This window comes from Pagrus pagrus (genome assembly GCF_965226575.1).
Source record: "Pagrus pagrus genome assembly, chromosome: 24".
NCBI classification, from domain to species: Eukaryota; Metazoa; Chordata; class Actinopteri; order Spariformes; family Sparidae; genus Pagrus; species Pagrus pagrus.
In genome coordinates, this window is record NC_140206.1 from 11,263,661 (window position 1) to 11,279,495 (window position 15,835).

The window sequence follows — 15,835 nt, forward strand, 5'->3', positions numbered from 1 at the left end:
GGATTTTTTCTGTGTGTGTGCATTATTGGATGTTTCTCAAAGGAACCTGTCCAACGTGGAGGAGATTGGCACTTGCTCTTACATCAATCACATCATCACCATGACAACACTGTACATTCAGCAGGTCTGACCCCTCCTTTTGTCTATACTCTGAGCTATCAGTTCCTCTCAAACATGCTCCCCTTTAGATTTGCTGAGGAAATTTCATTTTTATTAATGAAATGGTAGTTGAATAGTTTCCTCATTTTGAAGGAACATGAATGAGGAAGTAACATCTGTGTTGTTCTGCAATTTGGCAATGAATAAAGCAATCTGTTTGAAGTGAAAATGTCACCCGTCACCTGAATCATACATTAAATAGTGTGAATAAGACACGTAATAGCAGGTGTGAAGTGGGTCTGTGTGTGTGTCTGTGTGTGCAGCTGAAGAGCAAGACCAAAGAGAAGGAGATGGCAGACCAGAGCCAGGCTGAGGAGTTTGTCCGCCACGCGCTGGCTTTCTGCGAGAGCCTCTACGACCCGTACCGCAACTGGAGGCATCGAACCTGCGGGTAACAGCATCCAGCTAACATTCAACTGTCCTGGCCTTTAACTAGTGTTGATTTGACTTAGGCAATGTGCAATATGAATTACTGGTCGTCTCTGCTGTGTCTTACCTAAAGTATCTTTGTTTTATTTTTCCCAGGGAGCAGTTGGGTACAGTAGAGAGGAGCAGACAGAAGTACAAGGCAGCTCCGCTCACTGTTGAGTTTGTTCCTTTCTTTTACCGTAAGTGTTTCATTCTGTCTCTTAGTCACACTTTAAGGTTCTTTCTATTTGCAGCACAGCACTGGTGGACTGGTGCGGGGCAGGGGGTGTGATCGCTTCCCTGTCCCTGAAAAGCAAACGCCTATTGAACATTATCTTATGGTCCATACTTTGCATCTCCTGCTTTAATGATCTCTTCGAGGCTGGATGAGGAAGCAATCATCTGCATCATAAAAAAGCCTTCTTCTCTTCTCTTCTCTTCTCTTCTCTTCTCTTGCCGTCCCTCTCTCTCTCTCTCTCCCGCTGCCTCCTCTTCTTTCCTCTCTGGGTCCAGTTGAATCAACTCTTTGTATCCGCGTTCTGTTTGCCAGGCGCTGAGATGAGCCGATAGTGAATGGTGTCTGTCAAGCCACTTAAGCCACACTGGCGGCCATTTTGAACAAATACTCCCTTCTGTCCTGTGTGCGGCTGCTGTGGCTTGGCAGCAAAGATAACACCCAAGGCCCAACCTGACAGACTGTGTGTGTGTTTTTATTTTCAAAGAACAAGTTGAACACTTTTGTTAAAGACTGATGTTCAGCTGGTTTTTCCATATTTTAATGGATAATGTTGCCAATAGTGTGATCCAATGATAGAAGTTGTAATTCAGTTGTAGCATGATTGAGATAAAGGAAACAGACATCACGGAGCCAAGATGTCACCCTTCATCTCCCCAGTTGGACGTGTTGACAGATGAGTTAATGGATGACTGGGGCTATCATGACCCAGAGGTTACTGACGGGCTGCCACATGCCTGTGTGTGCTATCTTATCTGGTTTGCAGATTTCATTTGGCTTCCATGGGTGAGTGTGTGTGTGTGAAAGAGTCCGAAATGATAAAGGTGTGTCTGTGTGTGCATTCATCAGTGTTTTGTTTACAGACACAAATAACAGGATGGTCAACAGTTTGCTCTGAGCTGCAGTTTCGTTATGTGGTTGTGTTTTATTTGCATAAAAGACATCATGCCTGCTGATCGAACTAATGGTGTGTGTGGGTGTGGTGTGTCGTTGCAGAGTGCTTCCAAGAGAGCGAGCACCTAAAGGAGAGCCTGAAGTGCTGCCTGCTGCACCTGTTTGGAGCCATAGTAGCTGGTGATCAGGTAAGCCTCTGGATGCTGTGGAGGTCACATATCATGTCACCATGATAACCGATGTGTCCTTATCGCCTCTTGATGGCTGGATGTGTTTGGAGACTATTTCAAGATGGCAGCACAGTTATTCATTCCATTTAAACTGCTCAGTCTCATTTTCTTGGTCCGTGAGACAAAGCTTAGGTTTAGTATTAATTAAAGATTTGTGTTGGCTTTTTATGTATTGGGCCCTATTAGTGAGTCCTAAAATGATCAACTAAACAGATCTATCTATCTCCCCAAACTCACTTTGTTTTCCCTCCTCTCTCGCAGAGGAATGCTCTGCTTGCCATCTCCCCAGCCACGATGGAGGTTCTGATGCGCGTGCTGGCCGACTGCTCTATGGGCAGCTGCTCTTCAGATGAGGGCGAGGACTGGGACAGCGAGGCCCCCGACCGTAAGGCACTGCTAACCCTGGGCTGCCTGAGGGAGGTGGTGCAGCGCCTACTGGCCGCAAGCTCCGACCAACGGCAAGTGGAGATCGCCTCCGTGCTGGAAAACTACTTCAAGCTTCTCAACTCAGACCCGGCTGCTGTCGTCGCTGCTCGACAGCAGCAGCAGGCCAAGGGCCGAGTGCCAACACTGGGCAGACACTGGGAGAGCCGATTCGTGGCGCTGCAAGTTAACATGCTAGGTAGGGGCTTAATTGATAATAAGGGACATAAACAACACTTTTGTGATATTAAATGTACTATTTGAGGTGTTCTTTTATGTCTGAGTCTCTGTTCTGTCTCCTCCTTTGTCTCTTGTGTCGCCATCTCTTCGTCTGCCTTCCTCTCAGACACTATCAGGGACATGTTCCTGTGTTCAGACAGGCCAGTTCTACAAGCCATCTTCCTCAATAGTAACTGTTTCGAGCACCTGACACGACTGCTGCAGAACAGCAAGGTAACAGCGCAGGTCTTTCTATCTAAATATAACCTGAAGAAACAACTCTGTTATGAGTGTGAGTGACTGGATTTGGTGTTTGATCATTCTGAGCTCATGTTTGTAGCTCAGAACTGGGTCAAATTGAACATTATTCCTAACTTATTAAATGCATTTGATCATATCTTGCTACTAGATCCTAAGGCTGTTTGAATTTGTAATCTGATATCAGTGTGACATACTGATAACAGCATTTTTGTTTTTTTTTATGTGGAGGTTTATGAATTTTGAAGACCTTATCAATTCTAAAATATGAATAATTAGTAGTTAGTAGCAGTTGTGTTTTATTCAGTCTATAAAGTAGAAAAGTAGATTTTAGATATACTCTCCTGTTTTGGAAAAAGTTATCAGATGTGGCAATACCGAAATTTAAAAATACTCAAGTACAGAAGTATTATGAGCAATATTAACTGAAAGTAGCATTTAGTGTTGTAGCTGGTTGAGGTGAAGCTTTTTAAGCCACTTTATAAACAGTGCATCATATTTTTTGTTAATCATATGTTTTAAATGAAAAATCTTACACTGTAAAGTAGTAACTGTTGATACTAACAAGTGAAAGTATAAATTTTCCCTATGAAATGTAGTGGAATAGTAAATGACCAGTACCTCAAAAACGTACTTGAGTAAATACAGTGTTTACATGAATGTGTTATGATATAGAGTTATATCTTGGATTCATGATTTGCATCTTTGGCAAATAATTGTCTTTAGTTCTGTGGCTGTATTCACAAAGGATCTCATCAGTAGGAGTCATCCTAAAAGGCACTAAAAGTTCCTCTTAAGAGCTTTTTAGAAAGCTGCTGAGAGCCTTTTTATTTAGTAAAGAACAAAAGACTCCTAAGCAAAGACAAGGTTTGACCCTGCTGCTATGTGTGACATCATGTTCACCTAGTAAGTCTCGACTGAATGCTTGGCAGGTGACCAGCCTTTGTCAGTGAATTAGTTGTCATTAACACACAGGAGCCCAACAAATTAAATTAGATAAGTACATCTTTTAATTGGGTAGCTCTACATATAGACCAATTTTAACTGTAAATCCAGAGATTTAGACTTTATTTTTATATAATTGGTTTTGTTGAAGACTTTATATGGTGGCTAAGATATTTTAAGTTCATCAGTGCTACAAACTGATTGTTTCTAGAGTCACAGGAGTGTAGAGTTGTGCAAACTATCCTCTCCAGTGTTATTTAATTGTTTAGACTTGTCGTTGAGTTATATTAATCTCTATCGACTCAGCGGCATCAGAATATGCTTTTAAAAGTTATTTGTCTCAGGCCCGATGAGCCACATTAACACCAGCAGCTGAGTGAGTATGAGCAGGCCTTAGGGGTAACTTCTCTCAGACAAAGGAGCTACATTAAGAGCCATAATACAAAAGCAAAAGTGTATGTGTCCTAAAGTTACAACAGGACTACTTTTAGCCTTTGGGTCTTTTGTGAATATGGCCCCAGGTATTTAACATGTAATTTGGATGTATAACTGTCCAGGTCTGGTCAGCCTGTATGTCATGTTCAGTGAGAACAAGAGCATTTTGCCCACCTTGCATGTTTCCCTCCCCACAGCAAGGCTGGATCACCAACACGCCTCCTCACAGTGACCCCTGCTGAGGCCTTTAACCTCTCACCCTCTCCTCCACTTACAACATCTTTCCTCCCCCCCTTGCACCATCCTCTGACTCTCCCTCATCTCCATTTTCTCTCTCTTGTCAACCTCCCTCACATGCTATGTTGACATGTTGCCTGTTGTGTGTGTCAGCTGGTTAACGCTAGGTGCACGGCGGCAGACAAGGACCAGAAAGATATAACCAACAACAGGTTACTGACAGGAGAGAGGGACACGCAGGTACCGCCGAGAAAGTCCCCACTTTAACTCACCTGAACCCCCCCAATACCATCCACTTACCTGACTCTTTGCCCTCACCTGCTGCCAAATCCCACCACCTTCACCTCAGCAGAGCCACTCCACAGCAAGACACCTACACTGCTTTGTTCCAGATTATTATTTCTAATTGGATCATGTCTCAACAGAGAACTCACTGAGTCATTGGACTGTCAGAGTGCTGGCAGGCAACACACTATTAGTCCATGTGTGTGTTATTTATTGAGCAGATTCTAACTGTTACACCATCATGTTGGTTGTGCTTAAGGTTTTCACATTAACACTTTTGTTTCCTGTTGCACAAACTGAAGCAGCCTGTTTTATGTGTGGCTTAGCAAAAGTTATAGCAAGGCCAGAGATTGGTTTCATTATTTTAGGTTTGTTGACCTCTTTCTGAAAGAAATAGTACAACATTTTAGGAAATATGCTTATACGCTTTCGAAGTCTACATACAGTTAGCTTAGCTTAGCACAAAGAAACAGAAGGAAACAGCAAGCCTGGCTCTATCCAACGGTAGCCAAAGCTGCCTACTAGAAGTATCTCTTTCACTGGGAGCAACGACTTCCTGAAGTAGGGAATTCCAGTATGATAAGATACGATATGTTACTATACATCGCAGTACAGTACGATATGATATAACATGATACAATATGATACGGTATGATATGATACGGTATGATACGATGCGATGCGATACGATACGAACAACTTCTCCTGCTTCCAGTCTCTATGCTGAACCAAGCTAACTGGCTGCTAGCTGTAGCTTCCTATATAAGGAACAGACATAATAGTGCTATTGATCTACATCTGGTGCTTTAAGCAGGTTATAACAAGTGCAACAAGTCAGCTAGTGGCAAGTAAAGCATCAGTCAGCAAGAAAAAGGGAAAAACAGTGGTCTTTACCACACTTAAAAGCCATTATTTTTTATTAATAACTGCCCTCTGGGTACGTTTTGTTTAGCTGAAGACATGCAGCTGCTACCTACAGTGCCTGTCTGAGGCCTGTCTTTTTTAATGGTGTAGTGTCAACTATAAGTCAAAGCTCTCACTGAATCATCTCATGTGCACAGAAAGGTCACCTGTTCTCCTAAGGGTATGCCAGCTCTCTTTCTACTCTTTATGTGGTTTTCTAATCACAGAGCCACCTTCATAAGGTATAATCCCTCCATTTATCTGGATAATGTGAAATACAGGTGGACGAACCAACGTGGAGACACACACACACACACACACACACACAAACACATACACACCATTGTGCCTTTCTTGTTGTACAGCTGTAACCTGATGCAGGGGCAGATGCTGCACCCTGCTCGGCAGGTTTTTACACATCAAGTTTTTGTTGGCGCGGCCACCTGAGGTTAAAGCAGCTTTTAGTTCATATACAGCAGAGAGATTAAAAAGTAATCCTCATGTAATTAAACACCAAAATTGAGTTTCCAAAACCAGAATCGAACCGAAGTGCTCAATGGTTCGCCTTGCTGTGGAGTGGCCACTTTGCCTCTTTCACAGCTATGTCACTTCATTTATTTTATTGCCATTTTCAGTTCCCTCACCCTTCCCCTCTCTTTCCCCTCCACATTGCCCTGCGGTAAATTATGGTTCCCACTGGAATGCTATCACATTGGCCTGGTGTGTGTTCTCACAGAGTTCAGTGGTTTGAGGTGATCTGGACCCAGTGACAATGATCTTTAAGTGTTTAATTTTCACCACAGTCCCTCTCCAGCTGGTCCGAGACTCTCTGTAGGATCAAAAAAGCGTTAACTGATCTGGAAACATATTGGACATGAGCAGGACGGAGCTGGATGGAGATGTGTTTGTGTGTATTTTTCATGGTTTGGCTTGTGTTTTATGGGTTGCATGCTTTTTGTGAACATGAGGAAAAAGAGAGGTACTTCTCCTTGGCTGTTTGTGTGTGGAGGCGGGTGTTTTTCTTGTTTTTGTTTGTTGTTGTTTTTTTTTTACCAAGCCCTGAGAACTTCCTGCTCCAGTTGGATCATCTTGCTATTAAAAGGATTATTTAACCGGGAGCAGAAAGACGACACTTTACTTATCTGCACTGTAGCATCTGCAGTACAAGCTTTGATGCCAGCTCCTACTGCAGCGACAAAAAGGGTTCTAACCTTCATCGATGATTTGACTCACACTTTCACGCACACACTAATTGAATCAGACTCGAAGACATCGACTTAAGCCTCCCTTTCATTCAAGTGTGATGCATGTTGTATTCAGTGCTTTGAATAAGTTGATCATTATCATTTAAGCGGTATAAGCCTGAATATGAATGTGGCTTTGAATTGTATGCATGCTTGTCACCTTATAAAAGTGTTAAGACATTCATCTGGAATAAGAGGAGATTTGACTTGTGTCCAGTCATCTGGTACTCCATCGTCTGCCCACTAAAAGAGCAACTGATTGGCTGTGATGAGTGACTGACGCGTCTGATTTTCCTGCAGGTGTTTCAAGGGCGACTTGACTCCCTCGCTGTAGCGACCATCAAAGCCCTGACTACAGTGATGCACAAATCACCAGCTGCAAAGGTAAAAGGACACACATGCACGCAGTTAATTAAAAGCAATAATTTCCTTTTGCTGAATTCTAAAGCTCTACTTTTAAATTGACTTTTACCTAATCTGTTAAGGCTGAGAGTCATACTTTGAAGGATGGTGATAATAATGAAAAAGGAAGAACTTGGTAGCTTTTTGTATTTGTATTTTCATTTATGTTTTTCCACCACCCCTGCAGGAGGTGTTCAAGGAGAGGATTGGTTACAATCACCTGTATGAAGTTCTCACCTCACTCGGTCAGCCATCACGGCACCTTCTCAAGGAGCTGATGAACATGGTGAGAGAGATTGTCTTTGGTGTTTGTTGTATCTTTATCTGTGTCTTTATCTACGTTGGTGTTTATGTGTTTTCCTCTGTCTGGGTGTAGGCAGTGGAGGGTGAGCACACCTCAGTGGGGCTCCTGGGCATCAGTAACGTGGAGCCCCTGCTGCTGCTGGTCCAGTGGCTCCCAGAGCTGGACTCATCGGAGCAGCAGCTTTTTACGGCCGACTGGCTCCGCCGCCTCAGCTGCCTAAACCGACAGACCCGTGCCACCTGCGTCAACGCTGCCATGGTCATGCGAGCACTGGCTGCCCTGGACCGCCACCAACGGCTACACCGTGCTTGCGCCGAGAGCCTGTTGGGGCTGCTGGGCTCACTGGGCTCTCAGTCCTTGAGTGCCAGGGAACTCCTTGGCTTCTTGCGCTTCCTCAGGCCTTCAGAGTCTGCGCAAGCACACCCCCATGTAGGTCCTGCCTTGAAAGCGCTCCTGACCATGGTACGGAAGCAGGGTCTGGAAAGTGCCATGCAGTACTTTGACCTGTCACCCAGCATGGCCGGCATTGTAGTCCCAACAGTGCAGCGCTGGCCAGGCTCTGCCTTCAGCTTTCTCGCCTGGTTGTCACTTGATCAGGACCAGTTGGGTCCACCCAGCAAGGACAAGAGGAAGCAGCTCTACAGGTGAGAGGAAAAGAGAAATGGAAAAAAGAATTTTGCAAAAGTAATCTCTAATGCTCACTCAAACCGTTTGCTTATATATTATCTCGTACAGCTTTTTCACACCAGGAGGGACGGGGTTTGAGGCCTTCATCAGCTCAGCAGGGGTGCTGGTCGTGGCTGTATGCACGAAGAAGGAGTACGTCACAGTAATGCTGCCCGACTACTGCTTCTGTGACTCCCTCTGGGTGAGTCAGCTTTAACAACATCTGTTGTTGATGTAAATAAAATGCTGAATAAAAACACAGAACATAGCGCAGTAAGGCTAAAAACTAATCAAGACCATCTTAAAGTCTGGCATCACTGATGGTACCCGACATTTAGAAGATTAACACCTTTTAACCTGACGTCTTGTAGACTGATTAAAGAAAGCGACACTGAGGATGAAAAGGGACTAAATGCTGTCTGAATTTCTGCTTACAGCACAGCATCGGTGTGGTCCATGTACCTGGAAAGAGGCCGTTTGGGCAGAGTCTTGTCTACATTTATGTGGACGGACAGCAGAAACTGTCTGCCCCCCTGAAGTACCCCACCATGACTGAGGTGGGACCTTCACTCATGTGGTTAATAATGGAATTCATTGACTTCTTGGCAATTTGAATGCTTGTGATTTCATTCAGTTAATCTTCAGTGCAATTTGCTTCAACATCATTACTTCTACTTAATGTAGCAATAACACATGAGAGCTTTAACACTCACTATACAACAGCTGTGTGGGCCTTGAAGCTGTCCTAAATCTCAACTTAATCATGAAGACAAACACATGTATTTTATCTTATCCCACCCACAGCCCTTCATCTCCTGCTGCATCGGCTCAGCGGGCCACCGGACCACCACTCCCCCGCCCTCCCAGATCCCAGACCCTCCCTTCTCCTCTGCCACCACACCGACCACTCGCTCCTCACTGGGTGGCATCCTGTCGCCGCAGACCTGGGGGGGCCTGCTTGGGGGGAAGTCTGAGTCTGTGACTAAGCTCATCTCTGCAGGGACTCAGGACAGCGAGTGGGGAAGCCCTACATCCTTGCAGGGCCAGCTGGGGAGCGTCATGGTCTTCCATGAACCCCTGCAGCCTAACCACATAAAAGCCATCTGCAGTGCTGGTAAGCAGGGGGAGGTGGCGTGAGAGGAAGAAGACTATGTATCATAAAGTCAAAATAAACTCAAGGGACAGTTCACCCCAAAATCAAAAATACATATTTTTCTTTATTACCAGTTGTAGATTTTTTGGTTTGAGTTGCCTTCTCTCAAATATAATGGAACTAGATGGCACTTGTGGCTTGTGCTCAAAGTTGCCAAAAAAATTATTTGAAAGACTCAACAGCAGTTTCTGTCTTGAGAAATAATAATGACCCAGTTACTCAACATAATCCACAATTCTTGTGTGTGCAGTTTCACTTAGAGACAGTTTTCTTTCTACACTAACTAACCGTACCACTGTGTCGAAGCAAATGTACATCTAGTTATGGTCAAGAGGTTCATGCTAGTGACAGTGGGGGATGTAAACGTTAATGGCGTCCTCCTCGGCTGAACTGTTGTCCATTAGTAGATGTACGCTTCCTTCTGTGCGGTGATACGATTGGCAGGTGTAGTTCGGTAGAAGGAAAACAGTTTCGACAAGAAACTGCTCATAAAAGGTCTGTGGATTATGTTAGAATAACTGAGTCATGATTTCTGGAAAGAGACATTGCTGTTGAATTTTTCAAATTGTTTTGGTGCTTTGAGCACCACAAGCCGAGTGCCATCTAATTCCATTAGCAGACAAAGCAACTCACACCAAAACAATCTACGAGAAGGAACACTAGAGGTAAGAGGAAAAATATGTATTTTTCATTCTGAGGTGGACTGTTCCGTAAAGAATGTATTTTGTTGGCTCTTTCTCCTTCTTAAACTCTCCTTCTGTCTTCTACACAGGTCCAAACTGCATCTCCCCATTCAAAGCGCAGGAATCAGAATTTGGAGACCTTTCAACCAAGTTACTGCTGCACTACTCACCCAAGGTGATTAGACTACTGCAATTTCAGCCATTCTTTTGTAGTTTGTCTGCTGTGGGAATGAGGAAATTCCTTTAATGAGTAGAAATTTGGGGATGATTCTATCAAGATAAAAACATGTTTTTACCACCATCCTATTAACTATTTTAGGGAAATCTGCTAACTGTTAACTAAATGTGATATTTTTGTCTACAGGCATGTAGGAACCCCATCTGTCTTGATCTGTCCCCAAACATGCTACATGGACGCCTGACTGGGAATAAAGTCGTCAACTGGGATATCAAGGTGGGAGTGACATCTAACTCAATTGTTCTGTGCTCAGAGGGATAAATTGCATGGATGCACTGTGTGTGTGTGTGTGTGTGTGTGTGTGTGTGTGTGTGTATATATATATATATATATATATATATATATATATTTATATGTATTTGATTATGTGTGTTACAGGATATGATCAACTGTGTGGGCGGCCTGACGGTGCTCTTCCCCATCCTGGAGCAGTTGGCCCTGGTGACCCCTGATCAACAGGCCAGTGATCCAGCAGCTGGGTCAGATTTCATCACCCCTGATGTGACCACGCCAGCCGATGGAGACTGGGTCATTCTCCCATCCAACAGAGCTTCAGGTGTGTTTGCCACCACCTGCAACAATATATTTCTATTTTTCCTCGTTTGTCTTTAATGTAATCAGGGGGTAGCAAATGGATTTTTGTTTTTTTGTTTTTTTTTATTCAGAGGCACGACTGGAGAAGAATCTGGTGGCCACCTTCTTGTTGGTACTGAAGCATTTCCTGCAGAGACACCCAATCAACCAGGAGAATCTGCTCCACTCACATGGCGTTGCTACACTGGGAGCACTGCTGCAGAAGGTCTCTCCTGGTTTATGTCTACTTCACTTACACAAAGCAAAACATGTTAAAAAAACATGTCCATAATTTGGGCATCACACTGATGGAATACTTATTAGGGGACCTTATTACATTGCATGCCACCTAATTATCACGGGTCACCTCATAATACTAATCCTGTATGAGTCACACTAATTAATTTCAGCTTTCGTTTTTGAGGAGTATAAAGTTTCTTCTTCCTTCAGACGTGTGGTTTCCGTCTTCCTGCAGTTATACAATAAGAAGGCAAGACTGTGACCTAGAGTGGTGTTTTACACAATGCATTAATACGCAAGATCTCCACATAAGCCTCTTGTTTTTCTCCAAATTTAGAGTGGATTAGTTTGTTTCTGAATGGGACAATTAAGAATCTTTGCTGACTGACATCAAGCCCACATCAAGCCACGCATAGCTTTTTATTACATGAGACTCGCATGGCGTGAGAATTGTGAATGCCGCTCACCCCGTCCGTAGGTCTGTCCCTGTGTTTGTTCTGTGTGTCTGTGTTTGTCTTTTCCTTTGTGTCTGTCTGTTTCCCTTGATTGCTCAGTTCTTTTTTATCCTTGGCTCTCTTTCCTCTTCTATCTTTTATCTGGTGCAAATGCCTCACTTATTTATTTGTTTATCAGGCGGTGGAAATACCTCTGAATCAGCATTTACACCAGCATGGGAAAATGAAAGCCTCCACAGAGACCCAGATAAGAGAGAAATATCTTAGATGCAGTAATTAGTTGCTCTCAGCAAAGTAACCACACCCTTTAAATGTAAAAGTCCAAATAAACCATTAATGCTTTCCCCATTCCAACGTGATCCTTGTTCTGTGTTGTGGAGGCGAGTTGTAGGTGTCAGACGTTATTTTACACTTGTTTGCCAGTAAGCTTTATCACATTTTATGGGTTTATTTACTGCATGTGTGCCAGCACTAATTACTAAAAGTAGTAAAATACAATCTATCGTTTTTCTTTAGCTGCCAGCAGGTCATGTGGATGTCAGCGTTCTGGTTGCCGTGCAGCTTCTGATCGAGCAGGTGACGTGTGAGAAGTACCAGGCTCTGCTGCAGCAGCTTCACACGCATCTGCTGTTCAACTTCAACATCTGGAACAAAGGAGACTTCCCCTTGCGAATAGGTTAGATCTATGTGTCTGTATTGTTGTTCTGTATTTTTTTTAACCTAAGCTGGACAGGGCCAGGCTAGCTATTTATGCTAAGCAATGCTAACTATGTGCTGGTTCTTGCTTCTTATTTAACAAACCGATATTAAAGTGGTAAGGATCTTCTTCTGTAACTCTCAGCAAGAAAGCAAATTAGCATAATACTCAAAATGTCGAGCTTTCCCTTTAACTAGTCAATTTGTACAGCATGCATATGAGTGACAACACAGTGTGTGAACAGAAAGGAGAGGGAAGAGAAGTGTGATTTAAAAATATATAATCTTTTTTACTTTAATTTATTTGATTACTTTTGTTACTAGTTACTTTGCAGATTTAGATTATTGTTGGTTTTGTTTTTAACAGCAATCGGATAGACAAAACACAGATTATTGATAATCAGCCAGGACTATAATTGGTCACTCACTACAAATTATGTTAGCCAAGTATCTGTACATGTTTTTGCTTTTAACTGTATGAAGGACAATCCGTTAATAATCCCGTATTTTTATTTTTCTATGTATCCAAGTCTAATATACATCCTTATGGCTGTTGGATGTGATGCTGCTGCATTTCATGTGCAAAGCATAATAGAGTGTGTGTCCCTGATTGAAAGTGTTACCAGGTCTGACTTGTGCTTTTGTATTTCGCCCAATGAAGGTCATATCCAGTACATGTCCACTGTCATCAAAGATAACAGGAAGCAGTTCAGAAAAAAATACGGAGTTCAGTTCCTTTTGGACACCGTGCGCCTTTATTATGGGTGAGATCCTATTCGTCAAACTTCATACCCTTCCAGTACATTTTTAGTCTCTTTCTCCCATATCATAACTGCCATCTGCTCTGCACTTTAGGAGGAACAGTAACAAAGAGAGTGACCTGAGCGAGGATGACATTCGTACAATCCGAGCGTCTCTCTGTGGCCTCGTCAAGTACTACATCAGCAAGGGGATGTCGCAGGAGGAGATGCACAGCATTCTGGGATATATCGCTGCCATTGGAGAGGAGGACCAGGTGAGGGGGTCGGGTTGTTTTGAAGAGGTGTCGTTTTTTAGATATATACATAATAAGAAGCATCACAGCAGTAAAAAAGGAAACAGTGACCTTCAATCTTAAAATAAATCTTAAAGGTAGAAACTTCTCATCATGTGCATGTGAATAGTATTAAACCATCCATTTTCTACACATGCTTATCCTGTTGTACTAAATCATACTGTAGCCTATTAAGATTATCCCCATTGAGGAACACAATACTCTCTTGTGTGTGCTTGCCAGATGACCTATATATTGTGAAACAGGTTAATGCCAGCCACTCCTGCTATTTGAGGATTTTATTGAAAAATAAGATGACCTTTCACTATAGGATTTCTGTTCCCCTGTGAGACTTACTGCAGGGATGCCTGCACAGGAAGCTATCGGCTCATTTCCCGCCTGGCAGCTGTCTTGCCAGCCTTTCTCTGTCCGTCTCTCTGCATTATTTTTCCTCTCTGTAAGCAGTATCCATCAGCGACGGTTCAACAAACCACTTCATTTCTTGACTGTCTTTCTCAAAGCTCCAACACCTGCTAGAAGTTTACACAGAGCTCAGCATTTGTCACATATTTTGTGAAAACCGTTTCCTTCGCTTGTCACACCTCCTCCCCACCTCTCTTCCTTTTTATAGTCCTGTCTTGTTTTTCATTTTGTCTGTCACTTTGTGTATCCTCTTACACTGCAGCAGTATATGTGGAAGCTTACGTCACCCTCAATGAACATATGGTCAATATAATCGCATGATCCTCCTCCGCTGCTTGGCATCTGCCATTTCTCTGATACTATTTATCCATCCATTAAGCCAGACAGAGTGTTCAAACAAAATACTTAATTAATTATGTAAAAACTGTAAAAACGTCACTCCTAATCAGAACACAATCATTAAACATTTGCAAGAATAAGCTGCTTTGCTGTCTTTCAGTGCTATGATTTTGTTCTCAAAACAATTGAATCTTTCCACACAAGCAGTCTGTAAAAGTGAGTAAATGTAAATATAGTTGTGGTTGTGTGTGTTTCAGTTGTGTGGCCTGCTGGAGTTGTTACTCAGCCTCCTTCAGAGCAGCCCGGCCAGAGACCAGCTCTTCCTGCTGCTCTTTGAGGCAGGGGCGGCCGACTCCTGCTACGCTCTCCTTCTCAATAACAAGCACTCAGACCGGCTCCGAGAGCTCGTCTTCAAGGTGGGTTACAGCCTGCTGCTATGTAAAAGCTGCAATGCTTAATTATTGGCATCATAAATGCGGTAAAATGTCACAATTAGTATTGGAATTCCTAAAATGTCATTAATGTCTTGCAGAAGAGGTCAAATATGAATTAACTCTGTGTACATTGTTATCAATCATGGTCATCTATCATTAAACTGATTGTAAGACTATAAAAATAGCAAACACGGTGTGATCAAAATGGTTGATTTTTCTATTTTCTCTTCATCTCGTCACAGTTGTTTGAGCGCATGTTGCGCTGCGACCGCGTCTATGAGAAGAATAAGCAGCGCCTGCGGCTGAGGGAGGCAGGCTACGCCGGCCTATCGCTGCTATTCTCTGAACTTCACATCACTCCCACCCTGATCCGCTGTCTCCTCAACCAGGTCCTCCACACAGGTCTGCTCTTCTGTTTACATTGCAAAAATGTGTTTTACACTGCTCAGTAGCTGTTCAGTCAGTCTGACCAATACTTTGTGCAGATCAATCAAACTCAGCTTTATGTCAAAGGCAGTGGACAAAAATGCTCCCCTGTCTGTCATTAGGAAAGAACCAGACGATAGCATTAGCACAAGTGCCAATCAATACCATATACAGCTGCACAAATGTTAAATTGTCTGTAAAACCTACAGATCCCGTGGTGAACTACAAGGACCTGATGTCTCTGGTCCAGCTCACCCACCGGGCCGGACCCAGTGTTCGCCTCATCGTCTGCAAGAGGGTGAGGAAACACCGGCACTTAAACCTGCAGACACTATAAGTTAAATATATTGAATAACAGCAGACACAGGAAATGACTGTAGGTTTCAGCAATTGATTATTATCAAGGAATGCTTACTACATTACTTGCTATTTTGGTTCTCTTCGTTATGCCTGTTTACCTTCGTTTATTATTTCCTTCCATTCCCCTCACAAACACACACAGTTGTTAATTTTTCATGAATTATTCCTCAAGATTTCAGTCTTGGTTGATTTAGTGACTTGTAGTTACTAGTAATAACAACAAGTGCAGTTTATTACCATAAAAACTAATTTAACATCTTCTTGTCAAAAATACATGACAAACATGCTGTTTTAAATAGAGAAATGATACAATCATTTCCATCAAGCCAAGCCAATATTAAGATTGAGTATTAAGTTTTCCACACAACTGCTTGGCATAATTGATTAACTTTAAAAGGACTTGGAGTTATGCAACCTAGTAGGAAATGTTGGGTAAGCTTTAGCGGTAGCTTAATCCTCCTAATCTAATAGGAGTAACAGTAAACAGAAAGGCTGATATTCCTGAATTAAAATTACCAACAGAAAGGCTATATTA

At 42.9% G+C, this 15,835-nt stretch overlaps 1 protein-coding gene across 3 annotated transcripts in view; it reads left to right on the forward strand.

Moving 5' to 3' along the window:
- nbeal1 (neurobeachin-like 1) overlaps window positions 1-15,835 on the forward strand; it is a 41,620-nt gene that overhangs the window by 10,634 nt on the left and 15,151 nt on the right. For 2 of the 3 annotated variants that reach the window (XM_084346794.1, XM_084346795.1), the window contains 23 exons: window positions 43-124; window positions 423-550; window positions 685-767; window positions 1,799-1,884; window positions 2,188-2,548; window positions 2,696-2,802; window positions 4,597-4,683; window positions 7,176-7,259; window positions 7,465-7,563; window positions 7,654-8,225; window positions 8,317-8,449; window positions 8,685-8,804; window positions 9,052-9,361; window positions 10,173-10,258; window positions 10,448-10,537; window positions 10,700-10,877; window positions 10,987-11,120; window positions 12,106-12,265; window positions 12,947-13,049; window positions 13,141-13,300; window positions 14,338-14,496; window positions 14,757-14,916; window positions 15,150-15,238. In XM_084346794.1, the coding sequence (XP_084202920.1) occupies window positions 43-124; window positions 423-550; window positions 685-767; window positions 1,799-1,884; window positions 2,188-2,548; window positions 2,696-2,802; window positions 4,597-4,683; window positions 7,176-7,259; window positions 7,465-7,563; window positions 7,654-8,225; window positions 8,317-8,449; window positions 8,685-8,804; window positions 9,052-9,361; window positions 10,173-10,258; window positions 10,448-10,537; window positions 10,700-10,877; window positions 10,987-11,120; window positions 12,106-12,265; window positions 12,947-13,049; window positions 13,141-13,300; window positions 14,338-14,496; window positions 14,757-14,916; window positions 15,150-15,238 (3,571 nt within the window). The remainder of the gene's footprint in view (window positions 1-42; window positions 125-422; window positions 551-684; window positions 768-1,798; window positions 1,885-2,187; window positions 2,549-2,695; window positions 2,803-4,596; window positions 4,684-7,175; window positions 7,260-7,464; window positions 7,564-7,653; window positions 8,226-8,316; window positions 8,450-8,684; window positions 8,805-9,051; window positions 9,362-10,172; window positions 10,259-10,447; window positions 10,538-10,699; window positions 10,878-10,986; window positions 11,121-12,105; window positions 12,266-12,946; window positions 13,050-13,140; window positions 13,301-14,337; window positions 14,497-14,756; window positions 14,917-15,149; window positions 15,239-15,835) is intronic. The other variant, XM_084346796.1, reaches the window with a different exon arrangement.